The sequence below is a fragment of the Ammospiza caudacuta genome, chromosome 11 (genome assembly GCF_027887145.1).
Source record: "Ammospiza caudacuta isolate bAmmCau1 chromosome 11, bAmmCau1.pri, whole genome shotgun sequence".
Classification (NCBI taxonomy): domain Eukaryota; kingdom Metazoa; phylum Chordata; class Aves; order Passeriformes; family Passerellidae; genus Ammospiza; species Ammospiza caudacuta.
Genome location: NC_080603.1, coordinates 18698322 through 18721294, shown reverse-complemented (window position 1 = coordinate 18721294; position 22973 = coordinate 18698322). Strand labels below are relative to the sequence as shown.

Below are 22973 nucleotides of genomic sequence, written 5' to 3'. Positions count from 1 at the left end.
AAAAAAGGTGCTTTTTGCGCTTATTGCTGTCTTTTGGGATGAATCCCTCACCGGGACCACCCCCCGCCTGGTCCGTGTCCTTCCGCGGGAGGTGAGCGGGGCAGTGCGGGAGCCGAGGGGCCGCGGGGCAGCCGGCCAGGGAGGGCAGGCAGCTCCAGGGGGGCCAGGGGCGTTTGGGGGAGGCGGGGGCATCAAGCCAAATGCCCCCCGCTTTCCCTTTCGGGTCTCCGGCTCCCGGAGCTGCTTGTCTGGTGTCATTTGTTACTGCCAGGGGAGAGGGGATACCACTACCCCCCCTTTAAATTCCTGCTATTGTGGAGTGCAGGCCGGGTTGGACCTGGGTATTTAGATGACATCACCGAGCAGGTTGGGTTATAAAATGAATGAAGCAGAAAGCAGCCCAAGTTCACTAGCTCGGCACTTCGCAGGCGGCAGGAGGGACCTCGGGGCTCCGCTCTGAACTTTGCCTGCCGCCTGTGCCGTCCTCTCCCCGGGGCTGCCCTCGGCTCCCCGCTGCCCCCCCGGCCCCCCTGCCGCTCGGCCCCGCAGGATGCAGATCTCACCCTTGCTGGCTGGTGGACTTTTACTCGCGCTGCTCTCCGTCAGGCTGGAGGCGAAGCCGGCGTCTCAGCTCCCACAGAAGGTAGGGCTGGAGCTTTCTCTTTTCTCCGGCTCTTCCTCCTCTCCCGGTCCCGCTCAGAGCTCTAAGGGTGCAGGGGGAATGTGGGGTGCCTGTGGGGTGGCAGACTCATTGCAAAGAGGAGTTTTTCTCTCCGCATGGGCTGTTTGTCTGCAAGGGGGACTCCCTGCTTCTCCAGGCTGTCCCGAACGTCCGGGGACATCCGCCCCGAGCCAGAGGCTGGAGTGGGACGCGGTGCAGCCCGCGGGATCGGGGCAGGGGAGGCGGCAGTGCGCTCCCTGCAGTCACCCTGGGACCCCTCCGTGCCGGCCACCGGGAGGGGAGCAGAGCCGGAGCGGGGCAGCAGCAGGTGCACGGGGGACAGGGTGCGGGAGCAGAGCCCTCCGGGCAGTCCCGGCCAAACAGGCCGGGCAGGGACACACAGGTGGCTGTCCCGTCCCCGCGTGCCCCATGGAGAAGGGGCGCCCCAAATGAGAGTGTCCCAAGGACCTGGTTGTCCCGAGATGCTGAGGACGAGGGATGTGCCCGAGGCCACCGACACTGGGTGGTGCTGCCCTGAGCTCTGGGCACAGAGATGGGGACCCGGTCTGACGAGTGCCCCAGGGCAGCGGTGGGATGGGAGTGGCGGTGTCCCTAAGGCACTGGGGTGCAGGCTGAAGAAAGTGTTGATACAGGGGGATTTTGGGAAAATGAATGAGGATGAACATTTCCAGGGCTTGGTGGGCAACAGCTCTGAGCAGGGAGAGAGATGGAAGGCCTGGGAGATGGGGGAACAGTAAGGAAGGAGGTGTGTCCCTCTAATTGTGGGTCAGAATTCGAGGATTGGGAGGACACAGAGAGCATTAACTGGGGGAGGGAGCAGCAGGGAGGAGGATCCCTGACCTCCCCACCATTGCTGGGGACAGTCTGCAAGGCAGTGCACGGGGACCCCTGACCGTAATCTGAAGAGGTCTGTAAACTGGTGAGGGATGCAGTGACCGAAGTGATCTGAAATGAAAGGACCTGCCAGCTTTCAGACCCCTTCAGATTATGGCTGGGGGGAGGACGGGATGGAAGGGGACGACTGGTTAGTGACAGCAGCACAGCTGAGGTGTGCAGCACCACCAGCCCTTTGGTGGATATGCAGTGACCGGGACAGGAAGACACCGCTATGGTGTGGGTCGGGGGGATGCTCTGACCCCAGGGAAGGGAGCACAGATTTCGGGAGGGGAGAAGATGCCGTGGGCACAGCCGCGGGGTGATGGACTGCCCTGCCGGGCACAGACGCAGTCGAGAGCTTGCATCGCAGGGGGGCTACACCGACCCCTCTGCGCCTCCCTTACGGGAGGTCCCCAACACTGATGGGGATCACTGGGGACGGCGGCGCTCTGACCCTCTCCTCCCCACAGGCCTCCCGCGGGTCGGCGGCAGCGGCGGCAGCGGCGGGTCCGCCCGAGGCGGCGGAGCGGGAGAAGGAGCGGGAGAAGGAGCGGAGCGGCGGCGGCGGCGGCTCGGGCCCGCGGGAGGCGCGGGAGGCGCGGGCCGAGGCGCGGCCGCGGGCGGGCTGGGCGCGGCTGCTGCAGGACCCGCCGGGCCGCCGCCACAAGGGCCTCCACAAGAAGGGCCTGGGCAAGGGCTGCTTCGGGCTCAAGCTGGATCGCATCGGCGCCATGAGCGGCCTCGGATGCTGAGGGACCCCTGGCGGTGAGTGCGCGGCCGGGCCGGGCCGGGGCCGGGGCCGGGATGGGGCCGGGGAGCTGCGCTCCGGTACCGCGGGGGATGCGCAAGATGCGCTGCCCTGCGAACGCGGGATGCCACCGGGCGGGACTGCAGGTGTTCAGCCCGCTGAGCCTCGCAACCCCCGGCTTTGCTGGCGGGCAAAGGGGAGGACGCCAAAGGTGGCCTTATTCCACTCCCGTCCGGAATCCACCGGCCCTCCTTGCCCTGCAGAAGGGTCAGAGACCCCAGCTGCTCCTGCAGCAGCTCAAGCTGGATTCCCCCTAATTTGAGCTAGACCCGGGCAGGATGCAGGAGGAGCTCTGGTGCAGCCACATGTTCCTAGTTGCCCCCTCTGCTCGACACACTTAGCAACACTACAGATAGGTGTTGGGAGGGCAGGGTACCCCCTGTGCGCCTGCAGCTGGAGTGTCAGGGAGGCTCCTATCCCAGCCATGCTCCAGTGCTTTTAATTTAAGGAAAAACAACACATAAGTTCCCCAGGTGTCTTCTAGGTGTGGTGACAGCCACGAGTAGCACTTTCCTAACTGCAGCTTTGTATCTGAGCAAGTTATGGGAAGCTGGGAGGAGTTCCTCCCACAGTGCTTCACAGCCACTGTGCAGCAACCAATGGGTGAAGGAGTGCCGCTTCTCCAAAGTGATGGGTTTGGGAAAAACATGGCTGTGCCTCCCCTGCCAGGTCTCCCTGTGTGTACTGGGGACAGTGAGGCATGGTTGTGGCCTGGCCCTGCCAGCAGGACACACACAGATGAACTCACATTTTGGGAAGCACTTACCACTGCTGCCCAGGCCACTTGTTCTTCTTCCCATGGCACAGCACTGCAATAACATAACTGGGCACAGAGGGGACTGGATCCAACATCCTGCAGCTCTGCAGGGCGATGGGAACAGCACAACCCAAAGGTGCCTACAGGATGGCAGTGCTGGTCTATGACCTGTCCTGGAGGGATGGGTGCTGATTCTCTGCTCCCTCATTTAGAGACTCCTCAGTATTACCAAGTATTGCTAGCTTTGGGCTCCAAGAGGAACACACACACCCCATGTAGGCAGGGCACATCCCTTCTCTCTCACTAAACCCATCAGAACAAGAAAAAAAACTCCAATAGACACAAGGCCAGGAGGAGTAGCAGCTTCCCTCAGCCTCTCCCCTGAACACCAGCCAGAAAGCAAAGGGTGAATTTCCTTCTTAGCTTTAGCACAAGGAAAAAGCTCAGGGATGGCTTCTGCTGAGTCCAGCATCCCCCAGCCCCAGGCCACAGATACTTTGGCAGGGGTTTTGTCTGGGGATGGGTAAGGGGTGCTGCATGGCAAGTACTAATGGGCACTTTGTTCTTGTTCCTTGCAGGGCTTTGAATCCATAGTCCACTTTTTCCTACCACACATGGCCAGACACGGCCATCCCCCAGGCAACACCTAGAGAAGCAGAGACCCCCTTGGAATGGACAAAAGATGTGGTTGTGTTTTTCTTTTTGGTACGAGGAATCATGGCACCAACTGTTTTGGTTTTGTTATTTTTTTAACAAGTGCTCTCTATCTTATATATATTATATATACAAACACTCACCGAGACAAGGGACAGTGCTTTTCCAAGAGACTGATGAAGCCAGCTGTATAACATTGCTGTTTGTAAATTCATGTCATGCATAAATGTATTTATGTTGTAAAGCTATTTATATATTGTTTATAAAGAGATATTTATAAGAAAATTATTTATGTAACTAAATGAAAAGTCAAGCATTGTAACATTTTTTTGTCCTAAGTAGTTGAAAAACTTTAAAAAAAAATCATTCCGTGTGGCATTTTGTAACCTGTCTTTATTTATCAAATTCACATACAATTTAAATGTCAGATTGATTGATTTTAACAGAGCTAAAGAAGAAATTGTTCAGATGTTTTAGAAAAGTCAGGAATGAGAGAAAGGCCAGCTGATATTTTAAGCTTTGATCCCATATGCAAAAGTAAACTTGTGCCCAATCCTGTGATGCTGTGAGGGACTGAATCCTGCCTGGCGCTGCAGGACTCTGCAGACCCCAGCTGAGCTCCCTGCGAGAGCACACAGCTTTGGGCAGCACATCCATGCCCAGATCCCAAATGGCACCCGTGGAAATGAGCCCAGCACGGTTAACAGCCGAGCCCTGGATCCACAGCAGCGTGACAAGGGCAGCATCTGTCCCAGACGGGCTTTAACTGCTCCCAGCCCAAGCTCCAGCCCAAAGCTGCAGCTCTGTCACTGCTGCTGGATGGAGACGCCGTCCCTGCTGACAGCAACAAAGAGCCCGCGCTGGACCTGCCCCCGGCTGTGCTGCTGGGAGCAGCTTTGTGCCAGAGGCACTGCTATTCCAGGATCCAGTGGCCCACTAAGTGTCTTGTTGATATTCCCATCCGCCAGCCCTTTGCCACTAAGCTGTAAAGTCCCTTCCTCCAGCAGAGATTTATTTAACTGAGCCAGGGACAATACACAGACAGACCAAAATATACCGAGGGCTGCCTGGTAAGGATTCATGGACACAGCTGTTGCTATAGCTTCTTGCTACGTAAAGTGCATGAAATAAATTGTTAAAATGACTTGGAGCTCTAAAGGAAACAGCAAGTGAGGGGGCGGGGAGTGCAGTAAACACACAAACTCCTGCTTGAAGGCTCTTTGGTCTCATTCTTCAAAGAGGCCTTAGAAAAAAAGAGAGTGGCAGGCGCCCAGCCCAGCCGTGACAGGAGTCACAAATTATGCCCTGGCCATTGTAGTGGGCTGGGAAACAACGAGCACTATGTTCTGCTGGGCTCCAGTGCCTAGGACAGGGCAAAGAGAAAGTCACCGAGACCCAGAGGCAGAGTGATCCTTTTCCTTAGCAACCAGCAGGAAACCATAGAAACCTCCAGCCAGACTCACCCCAGCTCTGACAGAACACTGGGTGAACAGAACAAGAGGATTCATCCAGACACCCACAGCTCAATCATCAGGTTAGGAGTGCATAGGGGACATTTCTGACCTCGCATGAGCATGGGTACCCACCTCGCAGTGCCCACAGGATCCTGCTGGACAGGGAGCAGCAGCTGATGGACCACATAAGATGTTGCCTATGGGGAACAAAATCAACACCCTGGCAGGGAGGGAGGCAGGATGGCCAAGTGGCAGCTCCCATAGGGAATGGCAACCCACTGTCAGGGCTCTGTAAGGCAAATACACCTCTGAAGGTCACCCTTCCAGCTCCACACATCTTTAGAGGGAAGGAGGGGCTGTATCAGGAGCTCCTAAAGAGATGCCCAATAGAGGGGACTGTCCACAGTCACTCAGGAAACCCGAAGGACAACAAGGAATCGCTTACTGTACAGACCTTGCACAGCCAGGTCTGAACAGAGGTGTAAGAAGGTGGTGCTGCAGGTGCTGTTCAGGGTCCTGGTCCTTGAGCATGAAGCCAGAAAAGTGACCATGATAGAGTGACAGGCTGGGACCAAGGTGGTGACAATTCCCCTTCCAGTTTTGGAAGCTCTGGCTTTTTGCTGCAAGCCAGAGCTGAAATAAAACCACCTGCCTAGTGACAGAGGGGTTGTCCTCAACACAGCAGCAGAGACTCAGCCTCAGGAATTTAATCCACACAATTTTACCACATAAGTGAGGCAGAACCTGAGATAAGGTTGGGAGATTGAAGATCACAGCCTGGGGTCATGTACAGTCTGGATTCCTGTTTCTCCTCGGCACCATTTTCCAAGAATAAAAGCACAGCCCACAGCATGGGTCCCTTCCATCACTGGGCTTCCTGGGAAAAAGCAAGCCCAAGGAAAAGGGCAAAGCTGTACAGCAAAAGGCCATTAGCTTGGCAGAGAAAAGCAATCAGAGCTAGAGCTCCTGGTGCAGAGAGAGAGGCTAACAGCTTGTTTCCTCACTTTCCTGCTTCTGGTCTGACCAGGGAGCCACCTGTGCCTTAGGATGTGGATTCTCACCAGCAGGACAGGAATATGTGCCCATGTGTGGTGATGATGTGCAAGAGAGAAGGCAGCACTCACTTGGGAAAGCTCAGATCCACCCAAGCTCAGCCCCTCTGTGGCACAGCCAGACCAGTGGGTCTGACAGGCAGAGTGGCACTGCCAGCAGAGGTCAGTTCTCAGAGCACTGATGAGCACTTTGCTGCTTCACTGGACAAGCAAGAATGGGAATCAGAAGTGGCTCATTAGAACACAGCAATCACCCAAAATGGCCACAACTGGGTCTCCCTGACAGGGGCTCAGTAGAAAACAAGGACAGCAAGAAAAAGGGGCCACAGGAATGTAATTAAGAGGCAAGGAGGCATCTTGTGCAGCAAAAACAAATTCATCTCGCATCACTGCCTCTCCTGATGGCCAGCTAGGTCAGATCCTCACAACATCCCATTAAAGGATCCATGGCCAGCCCTGGAAAACTGCCCTGCTACATCCCAACCCAGACAGCATAAGTGAACAACAGCTGTCCTGGATGCAAGGTGCAGCCTCAGGAGGTGGCATCTGATATCTCAACCACAGTGTCAGAGAATGGCCTTTAGCAGAGGTGTGTGCACACACCTGGAAGTGAGGGGAGAAGGAGTTCCAGGGTCTCCTGTCCATACTCAGGTCAAATTAGCACTCATGAGACCTACACATTTCCTGCACCACCAGCTGGATGAGCAGTAGCCAATTTAGCTTCCAAATGGGAACACTTGTGATGTGATGTAGGAACAGCCTTGATTTCTCCTCTCCAGGAGCAATTCCTAGCAGGAGTTGAGCCATCAGCCCCCAGCCTGAAAAGGCACACAGCTCTCTAGTGGAAAAGGAAAAAGAGCTCTCTCCAGTGCTGCAGTACAAGTGCCTGGCAAAGCCCAAACAGGCTGGAGCAGACCTTGGAGCACTCACAACAGGGACACTGTTACCTTCTCATGTGTGGGAAACCTGTTCTGTTCCCCCAGCCCATATTCCACGCTTTTCCCTGGTACCATTCATGCAATTCTTCCCAGGTACTTATTGCTGAAGGGCTACAAAGCCCAGCTCTGGTGAGAGCAAATCCCAAAGCAATGAAGAAAAAGAGATGCCCAGAGTCCCAGAGCAGGAGAGCAAAGGAATTTTCCATCTGGAAAGGGACTTGAGGCATGGAGCAGGGACTGCCAGGGGCAGCAACAAACATGCCCCTGCCACTTGCTCCAGGACTTCTCCAAGCATGGGCTGCTTCCCTCAGAATGCAGAAAAACAAAAGGGAAGGGATCACAGGGCAACTTCCAGAGGGAGCCTGCACCTGACACAAGCGTGAGTTAAAAACAAGAAGGGAATTGGATCCAGGCCCCTTCCTGTCAGTCAGCAACTAACCTTGTCAGGAGGGATGGCAGCACTAACTGAATCAGGCAATTCATTAGGTTGGGGCACACAGCAAAAGCCCACGCTCCCTGGAGCAGAACTACAGTGAAAATCCAGGGTAATGAGTTGCAAACTGCCTTTGTAAATGACACTTCTGCAGCGACTCTGGCAGGATGGAAAAAGAGCTAATAGGAAAATCATTAGGTGGCATCCCTTTGATATTGTTGAAAACTGCACAGGCTATTTTTCCTGCCCCCTCCATAATTAACCTGGTACATTACCCATAATAGTCCAGGCTGAGAGTCCCACAACGGACCACCTTATCTGCATCAGGGGAAAAGAAAGGTATGCTACTTAAAAGGAAGACGACTCCTGGAAAAGCTTAAAAGGTGCTTAGATTTCCCCCCTACTGCACACACTCATCTTCTTCAACTCCATCAGCAACCAAGCTCTGCCCAGCCAGACCAAAACCCTGTCACAGTCAGCAGGAAGGAGCAAGGCTGTCCTGGGAAATGCAGCTGCAGAGGAACTGATCTGCCCAAGGTTGCTCTCTGCAGCTGCAGCAGGAAGAGGACACAGTTCTGTGCTTTGCCCCTTATTTACAACACTGTCCTTGGCCTTGATTTCCTTTGTGCTAAGCCAGGCTACAGCCTGTGCCTCCTGAGATGCAGAACAGCTCTGAGGAGCAATGCCTACCCACCTGGCCTGTCTGCCAGCAAGGAGAGGTGTCATCTCAGAGTCGTGATGTAAAAGGTACAGCACCACAGCTGGCAGGTGATCCTGAAGGAGCTGGTGCTCTCTAACAGCTGTGAAGGTGACAATGAAACACCGAGACGTTACTGACTGCATCAGCACAGAGCAGCCTTAGGACTGTGCTAATCATGAGACACTGAGTGAACCACGAGGGCTAGCGAGATAAACAGCATCTTTGGGAAGAATCTGAAGGGCAAGAGAACACTACTTCCAAACCTCATACCCATGAAAATACAGCCTATGGTCAGACAAGCTCCAAATACCACAAAGAGGCTGATCCCTGATGGAGCAAGGCTCTGCTTACCCACCCCAATCAGCTCTTCTGGAAACACAGAGCCTTCATGTGTGACTAGGGCATTTCAAAAACACCCTAATGATACAGATCCCAAAGGCTCTTTGGAGATCAGGAGATGTGGAAGTGTGTGCATCTTCTACTAGAATTAGAGCAAGCAAGGACTACTGGCACAAATTATTTTGTGCTTTGCGGGGAAGCATGTATTTCAGGATTGTTAAATGACCTTATGGCATCCCATTATTGCCTGGAATTTCCAGTGTGTAAGTATGCACATTCACTAGAGCAGGGACATGTCTTCTTATCAACAAGAAAAAACTGTGGTCAAGCTACCACACTCAGGCAGTGGGGCATGTCATGAGATGTGCACACTGCACAAAGGAGCCTCCGTGCCTGTGGATTCACTGCCAGGGAGCAAAGTGCTGCCCTGCCCATTCCTTTGCCTGGCTGACCAATGGGAGAGGGGAGTAGCACCCCGGGGATGCTGAGAGGCAGGGTCAGCCCAGCCTGGGGGGTAAACACACACTCTCTTTACAGTCACTTACCTCTGGGAGCTCTGAGGGAGGGCCAAACTTGAGGAACTATCAGCAAAATGTCAACAGTCCCTGAGAGACACGGACCTTCTTCATGGAGCAGAATGAAACAATGACATATTCCTAAAAACTCTGCTGAGAAATTCGATCACACTGTCAGGCTAAAATTCCAAATTAACAGTACAAGCTTGAGGTTACAAGGAGGAACTGAGATCTCTCTAAACTTTAATTTACCTTTCTTGATGCCCCTGGGTTACTCTCTTTCAGATTACACAAAAATATGCTATGCAGACTCAGGTTTTGGTTCCCTTGCATTAGGTCAGGTGTTATAGAGGACTTAGTGGGGTGGAAAAAAAACAACAGGAAACTTTGTGACCAGGTGCCTGAGATAGGGCTATCTGGGTCTATTGTGTTTGTTGGGCAGGCTCTTAATTTCCCCATTATTTAGAATAATAAAGAGCAAGGTTGTTTTTCTGCATTGCAGTTTGCAACAGGCTCAGACCAAAAATAGTAATCCCCAGCACAACAGCCCCATGAATGCACAAGTTTGGGCTGCTTTATTGTGCAGGGGTGGGCTGTGTGTGGTTTCTAGCTTAGCTGAACTCATATAACCCTGTACAGAACTGAAAGTTTAGGAAAAGTCTGGTTTGCCCATGCAATTTATGTTCTAATACAGCTATCAGAGATAAGGGCACTGTTTCTTCTGTCTTCCCTGAAGTGAGTAAGCACAAGTCTGCTTGGCATACAGGGACCAATGCATTTTGCCCTCATAGGATAAGAACACTAAAACCAAAACCACCCTCTGGGGTCTGCATCCTTTTACATTCTTTCAGGAACTGAAAGATGTTCAGCAAAATTCACTTTGCAGGGCTGGTGGAAAAATTGCCACTTCTTTTGACCACTGTCTTCTGTAAGGAACAAAAGCTTCACTTTCTGCCCAAAAGCTTCACTCTGGAGAGCAGCTCTGCAGGTCCTACTCCTTTACATGATCCATGGAGAGAGACCTGCAAGCCTGAGAGCAGCTCCACAAGCATCCATAAGATTTCTTAGGGCTGCACAAGATTGATTGCAGATCAGGTCTCAAATCTGAAGACAGAAGGATCTGTCAGAATCACTGATTTTCCCTCCTGCTCTCAACACAAGAGTAAGTTAGCATTCAACTTAGCTAAGAAGGTGAGGAGGGAAGTAAAAGAAGAAGAGATTTTAATCCAAAACTTTTTTTTTCTTCTTTTAGAGACTGACATCAGTACTGCTTTATTGTGTTCCAGAACTGTCTGATGTTAGCTGGTATCAAGCGAGTCTCGGCAGGAGTGCCAGGGACATTTGTTAGCATGAGGCACAGCTTTAGGGCCAGGGCAGCCTACCAGCACTGCAATCAGCTGAGATCCTCTCTTCCATTTTCCAGCTCACTGCTCAATTCCATATTAAACAAGCACTAGTACAAGTGGAGCTGCAGAACACAAAGCTAGACAATAAAGCCCTGAAGAGCAGAGGGAAGGCAGTTTCCATCCACTTTCTTTCCCTCTGGGTGGAAAAGGCAAACAGAAGTTCAATAGCTCAGTCTGTCCTGCTGCAATCTCTGCAGCTGGAGCATCCCATTGCTGCCATAAACCAAAGCAGGGCAGGATGCTCACCCTGCACCAGGGAGCAGCTCCAGCAGGGCTCAGACAAGCTGTGTTGGCTGCCTCCAGCAGGCACAGGCAATCCATGGGAGTTTGCATCAAATCTGCCTCTGCTTCCCCCTCCCTCTCGTCCCCATAGCAGTTCAGCTCCCTGGGCACTCCCCACATTCAGCCCCTAATTCACACAACTCTGCTCTGAGTTGCTGCCTCTCCTGTAGTCAACAGGACTCAACACAGTCTTTGTCTGTTGTTGTTCTCAAAGAGCACAGCACCTCCTGCATCCTTTCCCGTTAACAACTCTGCCTTCTGCTTCATTTCTGGAATAGCTTCTAACTCTTTCCTTCAAGCCAGATTCATTAACCAGCTGCTGCAGAGCTGTTTGCCTCCCCCAGGTACTCTGTGCATGTCATTTGTTAATGACTCATCTCAGCCTGGGCTCATTGCAGACATGCCCCTCCTTTTGCAGCACCAAGCCCTTTGCTGGCACACTAGGAAAGCCAAGCATGCAAACAGCTCCATCCCCTCCAACACACCAGTCCCTTCCCTGTCCTCTGTCACCAAAAGACATGGTACAGCTCTTTATTCAAAGTGCTATTTCCTCTCTTGCTGCTTTGCTGATCAAAGGCAATGTGAACCAAAGTGTAAATAAGATCCTCACCCCCAGCCAGACTTTGAAATCAGCAAAACCACAAGAACAAACTCAAAAACTTCCAACCACAAAAGAAGCTTCAGTAAACTAATGTGACTCCTGAAATTGGCAGGGAATAAATATCAAGGGCACCAAACTCACATCTACCTCCCCAGCAGACTGTGGCTTGATGAGGAGCTAAAATGATTCCCAAAGGCATTTGTATTCCCCCTGCCACTTTGCAGGACTGATATGGAAAAATGGAAAGAGGACCATAGAGCCTCACTGCTCAAATCCAGTGAGGAAATGGACGACCAGCACATGGCAGCTGTCCACACAGCAGGCTAGAAACAGACACAGTCCATCTCCATCACAGACTTGGGAACACAAGCTCCACCTGCACCTCCTGAGATGATGTCAGCTGAACACTGTGAGAAGCTGAGACAGGAGCTAATCCTGCCACTGCTTGGGAAACAGTTCCATTGAGTTACTGGTGAAGGCTTCATGCTCTGGGCTTATCCACTTAACATCCTTGTTGCATTTCTAGGGGGAGAGAGAGCTGGTAAAGAATCAGAAGCCTGACCAGAATCAGAAGTGTCTGGGATTTGACTCAGAGGAAGCTGGAGGGAGAGTATTTTGATCCTCCTCTCCAGACTGAAAGCTGGTGTGCCTGCACTGCAGGAGAAGAAAAGGAGAAGGATTTATTTTCACAAGTGAGCAAGTCCTGTGACTGAGGACTGCAAACACACAGATGGCAGAGAGTCCTGGTAGCAATAAGAGGAAGGCACATGCATTGCACGAGCAAATGCAGGTGACAGCTGGCTGCAGGACTGGAGCATTGTCACACTCCTCTGCTTAAACAGCTCCCCTGCCTGCCCAGGAAAAGAGCTTCTCTTTACAGAAGTGAAATGTAGGAGCCAAACTACAAAGCAGCACTCTGCTAGATGCAAAGGAAGGAACTGACTGGCCTAAGAGCACAACTCTGAACCTTCCACAACCAGGCATCAAAGCTGTTTAGGCTCAGGACACAGGGCTCAGCTACCAGCTTTGCCACACATCCTTCTGCACAAACCTGGACAAAGATGAACGACTGACAAAACGTGAAGAGGCTTCCCTGTCTCCCAGATGCATCAGAGAGATCAGTCAGACTTCAGTCAACATACACCAAGAATCAAATATGCTCAAGTGAACAAGTGCCATTGGACAACAAGCCTAAAACAGCCTCCAAGTCAAGACTCCAGACTCTGACATTAAATCACCATCCAGACTCTGACATTAAATCACCATTTTTAATTTTTTTTCTAAAATGTACTTTTTTATGAATTGCTGTTCCAATGCTTCCCCCTTAAAAAAACCCCACACCGTGCCAAACTAGGTGCAAATCACCTGAAGTTAGTTTGTAACAAATAAAAAAAAAAACCCCACAAAACAAAGGCTGAAATGCTTTAGAATTACAACAATGTACAAAAAAAACCCCAAAAAAAGGAGGAAAATACAACCTGAAAGTGTTCAAAATTCAGAAAGACTCATCAAGTCCATTGCTTCAGCAAGGGGATGCTGCTGCGACCCCTGCCAGTGGGTCCTGGGCCACCAGCCTGCCTCCATGCCAAACAGGCTCCTCTCCCACTGCCAGCATCCAAGGAAGAGAGAATGCATTACCCTTTGAAGGTATCAATGGGGGAAACAACTCACAAGCAGCTCTGGGAGGTCACATCACATTCAGGAGGAATAGTTTCTAGCATGCCCCTAACCACCTGCAAGGTCTGTGTGAAAGAGCAGCCTGCTTCCTCCTTATTGTACTGATGCCTCAGAGATGCAGAACAGTGCTTTACATCTGTGAGAGATTAAAGGGCTTAGTAAGGGCAGTAAACAGACAGTTAAGTAAACAGCCCAGCACTGGAACTCATCTTCACAGAGCGAGGTAGTGTGAATTTCACCCCAGTTTAAAATAGACAGGGGTAGTGGAAAGGCTGAAGGCTTCCATGTAAAGCAGTTCCTGGCCTAGAAACCTTCCTGTGCTCCCTTTGGGAATGAAAAGATCTGTGCTGATGGCTTCCTCACTCCCAGCCTGGCTTTGGTAGCCACACTTCAATGGGATTCACATGCTTGCTAGAGAAGCTCTCCCATGATCTGATTCAGTAGAGCAGCTTCCTCAAGGTTAAGCAGCAATGAACTGGCTGGGAGGGAGCAAAACGGCCCACAGATATTTTGGTTTTTTCCTGCCCCTTTTGGTTAGTCCCTCTCTTTAAAAGTCCCTCTTGACAGGACCACAGCAGGGACACCCTGAAAACTCATAGGAGCTGCACAGTGTAACTTAGCCAGGTGCTGCTAACTGGGAGCTATTCAAACAGGGCTTTTACTTGCCAGCTGGGAAGGGACTGGCCCAGAACCCACTGAAAAAGGAGACGCAGGCCCTTTTCGCTCCTCCTGTTGTCATTCCTGACTGAATGACATTAGATGGCATGTTCTAGTGACGGCTGGAGACCAGCCCTTTGACTTTGGACATCTTCTTTGTGGGCTGCCTTTGTTCTGTGTGTGGAGGGCACTCTCGCTCTACCAGCTGCTGTTCCATCTCCTGTGCCGACGACGAGGCTGTAGCTTTTAATGTTTTCTTTATGTTTGTGACCTGGCCAAGAAGAGACAGTGAATCAGCACCTGCTTCTTCCTCCCCTCACAGCAGACACTCTGTTTGTTCATAAACATATTGAAAAACCCCTGGAGTATAAGAATGGAGATTATAGAAGAGACTCTCCCAGCAGTAACATGCTCTCCATTTGAGTTTAATAAAGGTAATGTTTCATCCTCATTTACAGACAGAGCTGATAGTATTTCCAGTCTGGAATAACTAGGGATTACTTTTTTCCTAAGAGACAGTGGTACAATATTGTACCACCCTTCTATCTGGCTGGAGAGACGTACTACTGCCTTGGTGGAGAAGGAGCTACCCTACCATTCTGTCAGCCAGAAGCAGGAAGGGGAAAGGAGACCATGAAGGAAAAATTTACTCTCAGGACAGAACTCAAAAAGCAAAAATGCCATTTGGCCTACCTGACTACCTGAGACACAGGTATTTGCTCAGAAGCAGGAAAAGAAATGGGTTTTGTGGGAAGTGGCAGTAATGTTTCTGCTACTCTGGCTGAAAAGGAGAGATACAGCACTAAGCACCATCCTTGATTCCCTGGAACTCTGCAGGACTCACCACAAATACAGTGAGCAAACCTTCAAAAAACCCCCAAGGTTTGGAAGTCAGGTGTGCCAACTCCAAGCCAAAGGCATGTGGCAAACCAAAAGTGCTATGGATACGGATAAGGCCTCCAAGCAGGTGCAAACATAAACCCGCAGGGCTGATAATCTCTGATGCAGCGCCATCCCCGCCTCCCCAGCGGCCGGGGCCGAGGTTCAGGGCCGGAGCGCGGACTCGTGCTGCCACCTAGCGGCGGGAGCGCGCAGGGCCGGCCAGACGCGGGGGAGCCGCCGCGGGCACCTCCTCCAAGAGCAGTTCAGACTCCGGAGATTTTTAACTACACTTCCACGTTTTACAGAGAAGTGGCTTTTACCCCCTGCCTGCCTTGTACGAAGGGAATAGAGTTGCAATGAAGATTTGTGGTAAAATCATAGTTTTCCTAATGAATCAATACAGGAAACCACAATTAGTGCAGTCACCTAGCCTAAATTTATAAAAATTTATCAATAAAAGGTCCACCCTGCTGGATGCCTGATGTTTGTGGTCATACTAGCACTCAGAAGCAGATGTGTTTTCTTTCTACCCCATGCCTGATTTGCATGATTGTCAGCCTTCTTCTGAGAGCTGTGACCATCAACCAGGTGTTTATTATAGAGTTTATTTCCTTCAGCAAGCAAACATTTATCCAACAGCATAGAGGCCTGAGATGACTCTGTACCCACCTCCATCTCTACCTGCTGCTGAGTTCGGTGGTGGTTCTCTTTGTACTGGTTGGCTCTAAGTACTTGCTGCTCAATTCCTAAAAGAACTGCTTCACAGCCATCACACCTGCAAGATACAAATTATGTCAAACAGTGTTTACAAATTCTCCCTGGAGCAGCTCAATCAGGCAATCTGAAAAGTCACGCTCATCTAAAAGTTTAAGAGATTATTAAATTTATACTTCCTGCTTAGAGTTGCAAAAAGCTGGCAAGAAAAAGCTTTGCTGTGTACTTGATGCATTTCTCAGCACTCTCTAGAGAGTGTTACCCTTACCATCAGAGAGTACCTGCAGGTTCAATGCACTTTCACTTTCCTTTTCAGAGAGAATTACAGCTTAAACAGGATGCAACACAGTATTCAAACACAAAATTTTAAATTATAGAAAAAAGTAATATTGATATAATCCTCCTGCCTGTTAAGTGTTCAAATGACAAGAGCACTCAGCATGGAACTCGGAACTGGAAAAGACAAAAAGGGAATTGGCAGTGGGTTCACTGTTACCTTCCAAACAATCCTGCAAGGTCCTGGAAGCTGTCAGAGCCCTCCCACCGTGATGGGACTGAGGGAGTTGGAGCAGAGAAGCAAAAAACCTGCCCCCACCACAGGACAGCATATTTGCCCAGCAGTTTAATTACTTTTTATGCACTCATTACCATAGCAACTAGGAAGCAATTCCCAGTCAGCTCAGGACCTGCAATGGGCTCCACAGTCTATGCAGGAATGTCTTTAGGTGGGAAGGGAATCCTACACAAAGATGAGAAACAGCTTCCTGGCAAAGGTACAAAGAGATAATGCCACAGTCCCACTACAGCTGCAGACAGGCTGCATTTGCAGGAGCAAAGAGAAGACAAAGCCACCTGAAACTTCAAACTTGAAGAAAGAAACATCCCATCCAAAGAGCTGTGATTCTTGAGAATTTGCCCACATAGTTCTCAAAAGAGTGAAAAAGGCTGAAAAGTAACAGCTCTGCCCTCATTATTAAGTGCTGCAGCTCCCACCACAGAACCATGAGTCCAGTTTGGCACCTCGTTCTGCAAAGTCCTTGACTCATCACTGGGGCTCTGCCATGTAAAAGCTACAGTGAGAGCAGAAGCTCACAGTGTGGTAGAGTTTGGCTTGATACATAATACAAACTGAATCCCAGATGGGATCTTGGAAAACTTGCCCAACAGACTCCTCCTCCAGGTGCCTACTTATAGCACAAGACTCCTGATTAATGGAACATGGTGAAATTGAGCCAGCACTTGAAACTGTGAGGGGGAAAACAGGACAAGCTATGTACAAGAAATAAGGAGGGTGGAGAGACTGCCTCACCATTCCTGGAGTGTTTTGACAATGTTACTGATGTCCTTCTTCTGAATGTCTCTGCCAATACAAAAATCCACCTCTAACACCTGGTTTCGCTGATCCAACTTCCCCTGGATAATATCTGTGTAAACTGCTTCAATAATGAGATCTTCCAGCTCCCTCAGATTCCTCATATCCAGGTCCTTCAGCAACACAGAATAGGGAATGCACTAAAAACAGCAAGATCAAGAGTAAGTTAACAGTCCTAGAGCAAAATTAATGGCTAAGTCTCAAAAGGTTGAGACTCAAATGTTTATTGTATCCTACACTTTGACCTACAGGTGCAGCAGTGACTGATCATGGCAGAACAAATGCTTGCCAGGCTGTGAAATATTCTGACACAACTTTGGTAATTCCTGAAGCTTTGGTATAGTATAGCACATTCTAGAAGAAAAAAGGTAAATGGGATTGTAGAAGAAATTAAGAGTGTTGCATAATTTTCTCCATAACAAAAAGTCAGTGTTTTAAAGAATCATTCTCCATCTCCAGCAGTGAAAAAAGCCATACAAAGTTCCCAGACTTTCCTCACCAATCTGCATGTCAGTTCAGACACCCCCACACTTCACCCATGGAAGTCCACTAAGTCAATATCCCAAATGCACAAGGAGAGAACACTGTACCCTACATGTACCTTCACAGTACAGAATTTTTTGTGAGTACCCATGCAGTCTGATACAACTTCAGTGCTCTGGAATGGATGCCATTTTCTAAAACAAAACCAAGAGACAACAGCTGTCAAACCCCACACGCTTTACCTTCATTCGGGAAGCCAGGCTCACGATCGTCAAGTGCTTCAGCTTGTTTTTCTGAGTCACTGTTAATTCAGGCAGGTTATCTTTGTTTGCTGTTAATGTCAAAAAAAACAAGATTCAGGACTTCACTTTGAAAATTGCATAATCCAGGCTGCAGAACTCCAGGCTAGTTATGCTACACTACACCCTGAAATACTGAACACCTCCAGCTAATGTGGGTGCTGGCTGGTGAGCAGAACGTGCTGCTGCAGAAAAACTGGCACAAACAGGGAGAGAAGGGGAAAAGTTAAGAACAACTTGGCAATTCCATTCTTATCTGCTTCTTTAGTAATTCTGGTTCTGGAATTATAAGGTAATTCATAACTGGTGCCCTGCTGAAACAGTTGGTCAATGGCTTTGTTGCTACCAAGTCATTTTTGTTTCATTAACAAGCTGACAGAAAAAAAATCTTCCCCCTTTGCTGATGTGGTTGCAAATACAGCTGGTTTTATTTTTCTGAAGAGCTGCAGAATCTAAACTGCAAAGTACCAAGCTGAGGAAGAGAGCAGAAATCATTAATCTAGATGGCCACACTGTCACTGTATTATATCCATGTGCCTCATGAATATTTAAAAAGAGAAAGGAAACTGGCAGCCCTCCAAAGCCAAGAAACTCTTTAAAACATCTACTTTAATGGAAATTAGTGTTTCAGGGCCACTCAAGTTCTCCCATCCATCCCACCTCATCCAATGCTCTTCATTTTGACTGCTTTTCCCCCTTCCTCTTTCTTCACTAGAAAAGGAAGAATGAACTGTGCTGTCACACAGTGACACAAGAGCATGGACAGCAAGCACATCCTCTAATCAGTCACAGAATTCATGAGGCTCATGTTGCTCCACAGACACTGGAATTTCCAGTCCTTGCACTTACAGATGCCACTGCTCCTTACAGGAACTAGATAGCTCATCCACCACCCTGAGAAACAGCACTATGACAGAATTATTTGTCACACTCTGTAATGGTGTGGATGAGGCTGCTACCCACAAATGAAGCATTAAATTGTAGCAGAATGGAAGCATAAGCACTAGAGATAAAAGCACATTTCAACAGATACAAAGATGATTCACACATAGTCTTTCTAAAGCTGTATAAAAGTCATTATTTCAACTTGTATTCTAGCTAAGAAATTATTCACTTTGTTTCAGCAATGCCGTCACAGAATAAAAGGTTATCTCACAAACCATATAGGTTTTTATAAATAATGCAGAACAATTTTGTCTAAGTTTTCTGCGGTTTCCATAACTGGTATTATCTAAATTTCCATAGAGATGTCTGAAATTTCCCTCTTCAGAGGTAAGTGGCCTGTGAGTGAATTCTGCTGCAGATGAATTCAACCCAGCACTGCAGTCCCATCCAAAGCAGCAGCACCCCGGAGTCTCTAACCCTTCCTTTCATTTTTAGCAAGGAAAAAGCACACATGACCCAGACCCCCTACAGACAATTCTCCTCCTAAGCAACTCCTGTTCCTGGATGCTTTCACCCAGCCACACTACACCAGGCATGTAAGGAAGCCAAGAATTGCCTCTGACAGTCCTAAAGGGCAGCCCAGTCCCAGCCTCACCAAAGGGGCAGCAGTCTCTTACCCACATAGTCCCGGTAGGTTCCGTATGCAAACAGGTTCAGCAGCTGGAAATAAGCAGCATTAGAGCCCTCAGCAAGCTGGATGGGGAGAAAAGAAACATCACATAAAATGGGCAACACAACCCTGAAAGGCACCTTCTCCAGAGAATGGCTGAAGTCTGCACAGGACTTAAGCAGAAAAGCAATTATAATCCCAAGCTGGACCCTTCCCTCTTAAGGCCTCAAGAGCAGCAAATTTCAGGAGTTTTAGAGTCAAGGTGATCCAGCCATTTCTATGCACTGGAACTTAACTCCAGTTTGGACTGTCAATGCTTTGTGTGGCAACTTGGGAGGTAAAAGAAAAAAGCAAATCTTAACCCAGCTGACAACCTACAGGGCCACTCCTCTTATCAGGTGATAAGCAAGCAGGTGATGGTGATGGCTGGTGAGGATCCTGTGAAAGCTGGGACAGTTTACCTGCAGAGCCACCACAGCTTCAAGCAAAGCAAGCTGGGACACTGCACTGGAGTGAACTTGGAGGTAACAGCTCCTCTCTTGCTGCAAACACTTCACTGGAATAATGGCAGCACCAAGCAGTGATTTTTATTGATTGGGTTTTTAATACCATTACCTGCACACAAACCCAGGAAAAAGCCAGCATTTGTCATTTGATACTGAATAACCATTGAGGTGCTTTTGTGCATATTTAAGGGCCTGTTTGGAAAGCCAAACTTGCTGTGCACTGTGTTACTCCAGCTGCAGAGACACTCAGCTTAGATTCCTTCATTGTAGAAGAGGCAGGGGCTGGCAAAGCACTCTCAGCAAGAGCTCTGGAACTTGCTTTCCACCTTGGTTTGCAATGGTTTGGATTTGGTTACCACCCAGGCCTGATACACTAGACATCTGTTCACAAAGACTTTTGGAGAGCACTGAAGTTCTGCTTTCCAGGACAGTAAAGAAGTAGAAAGGGATTTTTTCCTTGTTGGCTGCCAAAGTGCCTTCTTAAAACTCCTACTGTGCTGCTGCCAGGTTTTTGCTGTGCTAGCAATTGCCTTAAGGTAGCAAAGCTTTCTATAGGTGTTCTTTAACACCTAACATATAAAGGCAAAAGCAAGGTCAGTCTCTTATTCAAAAACATCTCTCAACCCAGGTAAATTGCAACAGGCCTTCCTGGCACAGAAATTTCATCCACAGGCTGCCTGTGGAAACTTCTGGAGATCCCTTATGCCAGTAGTGCAGAAGGGGAAATAGAATAAAAACTCAACTCTTACCTCTTTCACATTTGTTAACTCCAACAGCTCTCCAAAGACATAAACCCCAGGAGCTTCCAGCACTTGATTTATAAGAGCAGTCAGAGCTGAGCCACTTGTTCCTTTGGCTAGTAAAATGAACTGCTCTAGAAGATTGCAGGATGGCTTCTGTTCTCCTGCCATTCTAGGTTTTCAATCTGTCAGTAAAAGAACATAATATTAACACATCCTTTCTCCTCTGCCGGGCTCTGCCTGCCAGGGGATCAGGAGAAGCTCAGCACAGCAACATTTCAGCTGCCAGCCTTTTCTTCAGCATTCAGGGGGCAGGCCAAAACCCAGCAGGTTCAACTGCTGATTTAGCTGGGGAGCAAGGATGAGTCCTACAATTTCTAAGCAAAATTTCTGTCTGAGCAGTTCCCTAAAACTTATAACACAAGAGTTTAGATTTCATGCTGTTTTCAGACTTTTTCTTCTAGTGATGCTGCCAAACAATGCCAACTGTAAAGATGCTTATTGCTACACTTGACTGACTTCCTCCTTCCTCATCCTCCAAAGCAGCAACGAACAGAACTCCCTGTGAGGGACTGATGCACTCTGCATGCCCACACACCCACCTTTTCCCTTGACTCTGCCTATTGATACAGTGTGAATTCCACAGAATTCCCATTGCTTCCTGAGCCCAAAAGGCAAAAACAACTGTGAGGGGCCTGTAAGCAGCTCCCCTGTCTGCACTGGGCAGTTCAAGTGTTTGGGGTTAACTGGGAAGCTTCAGTGACAAAAATTTCCTTTCTACAAAGGCTCTATTTTAGTCCCTGTAAAGAGAATCTTTGTCTTCTGCTGCTGCCTGACATTTCTGGTGTGCATGCTGTCTCCCAGCACCAACATGATGCTTTTGAAATGTAAACCACTATTTATTAACAAGTTTCACAAAATGAGCTGTTTGTTTATAAACAACCAAGACAAAACTTCCCAAGCATGTTATTCAGAGACCAAACAAAGCACTGAGCAGATAAGGGAGGTTTTGTGTTCTGTTTGTATGGGATAATTATCAAGCAGAGGGCACAACCTTGATGAAACCCAAACAGCAGAGAACCTGTCTGGCTCTGTGTGACCCACGTGGGCTGGGCCCACACCCACCCTTGTGGGGGCAGCACAGTCACACGGGGGCTTTGCTGTTCCACCAGGCCTAACCAAATTAAGGCTTGTGAAGGCATCACAGCTTCCTGTGTTAGTCAACTTCTAAAAATACACTTCACTTTGTTCTATTGCACCTGCAGGTACAAACGGTCTGAGCTTTAGAGGGCAGCCTTTAACACTCTCCACACTGAGACATCTCAGCCCCCCAAGTCTCTCTGGGGTTGTCTCCACCAGGGGCACACGTGCAGCCTGGCTGAACAGCACCTCAGCTCTGCCAGAAATCCCTGCACTACACAACAGTCAGTCTGCCTGCCTGACACATCAGCGTGCTCCCTCTGCTCACAGAGAGGACAATTTCCTCACGAGACAATATGGATTGACTGTGCTGGGAATGAGATTCAGATTTCACAGTTCTTTTGTCCTCCCTCATAGGTGATCAGACCACACGCTGGTGGGTGAGGTTACAAAAGACTGCCTGGCTGTATCCATGCCCTAGTAGGGAAGAGATGCCAATTCTCTGCCCCTTTCCAAATAAATGTTCAAACAACTGCAGTGTTATTGCAAGCTGTGTGCACACCCGTGTCACAGGGAACACCTCGCTGCTTCCAAAGCCCATTCACCCCGGGGAGAAGTGACTGAAATACAGCACACCCTCCAACGTAGCTGTCCAAAGGCTACAACAACCCAAGCAGAGGGACAAGCCGGGCTTCTCTCGCGGCCAGGCCTTTCTCAGGTAGCTCAAGGAGTTTCAGGGCGGGAAGCGGCCCGCAGACCCTGCAGCAGGAGGGCGGGGGTTTCCCGGCCCTGCCGTTCTCCAGACCCCTGGCAGAGCCCTCGGGCCCCACCGGGCCCCGCCGCAGGGTGTAATTTACCGGGGGTCCCCCACGGCCGCCCCTGTTCCCGGGAGGCCTCTCCCAGCCCCGGCATTACCTCTCCGCTCCCGGCCTCCCGTCCCGCCGCTCCCGGCGCCGAACCCGCCGCGCCTCACGCCGCCATGATGGCGGCGCCGGTGTCCGCGCGCGGCTCCTTCCCCCCGGAACGCGCGGGCCGCGCCGAACGTTCCGGCCCATCCCGGCGGCCGCGAGCAGCGGGGACCGCGGCCCGGCATCCCCGGGGGACCGGGATGGGGACCGGGATGGCGGTGCTGGCACCGACACGGCCGTGCTCCAGCAGCCACGGAGCAAACTTCATGAGCTTATGCTGCAACAGCTGCTCCGCTGCGTCCCAGCAGCTGTTCCAGCATAAGCAATAAAATTCCTGCATCTCTTTTAGGGGACGCGAGGTCCTGTGGCAGCATCACAGGGGTTTGCACCCCAAAATAACCTGTGCAAAGGGCTGCTGTTGTAAGGCCACTTCGCTATTAGAAGTGGGGCCATTATTAGATTGGATGGAACAGACTCCCCAGGGAAGTGATCACAGCCCCAAGGCTGGCAGAGCCCAAGGAGTGTTTGGACAGCACCCTCAGG

The 22973-nt window shown here is 50.0% G+C and overlaps 2 protein-coding genes across 3 annotated transcripts; one reads left to right on the top strand and one right to left on the bottom strand.

Moving 5' to 3' along the window:
* The first annotated feature begins 550 nt into the window (after nucleotides 1-550).
* NPPC (natriuretic peptide C) lies at nucleotides 551-4273 on the top strand. Its single transcript, XM_058812483.1, has 3 exons — nucleotides 551-643; nucleotides 2029-2323; nucleotides 3702-4273. Exons 1-2 carry the CDS (start codon nucleotides 551-553, stop codon nucleotides 2308-2310), a joined length of 375 nt encoding a protein of 124 aa, XP_058668466.1. The 3' UTR covers nucleotides 2311-2323; nucleotides 3702-4273.
* An 8626-nt stretch (nucleotides 4274-12899) lies between these two features.
* On the bottom strand, nucleotides 12900-22510 carry COPS7B (COP9 signalosome subunit 7B). Of its 2 annotated transcripts, none has more exons than XM_058812259.1 (7): nucleotides 22438-22510; nucleotides 20392-20567; nucleotides 19144-19219; nucleotides 17525-17613; nucleotides 16737-16939; nucleotides 15383-15488; nucleotides 12900-14102 (listed from the first exon to the last, which is right to left on the bottom strand). In XM_058812259.1, exons 2-7 carry the CDS (start codon nucleotides 20551-20553, stop codon nucleotides 13944-13946), a joined length of 795 nt encoding a protein of 264 aa, XP_058668242.1. In that variant the 5' UTR covers nucleotides 20554-20567; nucleotides 22438-22510; the 3' UTR covers nucleotides 12900-13943. The 2 variants fall into 2 exon arrangements, with proteins under 2 accessions (XP_058668242.1, XP_058668243.1); XM_058812260.1 differs by lacking the exon at nucleotides 22438-22510 and adding an exon at nucleotides 19598-19751 and having other exon boundaries at nucleotides 20392-20430.
* Between the last annotated feature and the right edge of the window lie 463 nt (nucleotides 22511-22973).

Excerpts from the sequence above, each read along its gene's own strand:
- NPPC (XM_058812483.1), top strand. The coding sequence starts at position 551 with ATGCAGATCTCACCCTTGCTGGCTGGTGGACTTTTACTCGCGCTGCTC. Across the intron at positions 644-2,028 it reads CGTCTCAGCTCCCACAGAAG|GCCTCCCGCGGGTCGGCGGC; the intron begins GTAGGGCTGGAG and ends TCCTCCCCACAG.
- COPS7B (XM_058812259.1), bottom strand. The coding sequence starts at position 20,553 with ATGGCAGGAGAACAGAAGCCATCCTGCAATCTTCTAGAGCAGTTCATT. Across the intron at positions 17,614-19,143 it reads AACCTACCGGGACTATGTGG|CAAACAAAGATAACCTGCCT; the intron begins GTAAGAGACTGC and ends TGACATTAACAG. Across the intron at positions 15,489-16,736 it reads GTCAAAACACTCCAGGAATG|GTGTGATGGCTGTGAAGCAG; the intron begins GTGAGGCAGTCT and ends TGTATCTTGCAG.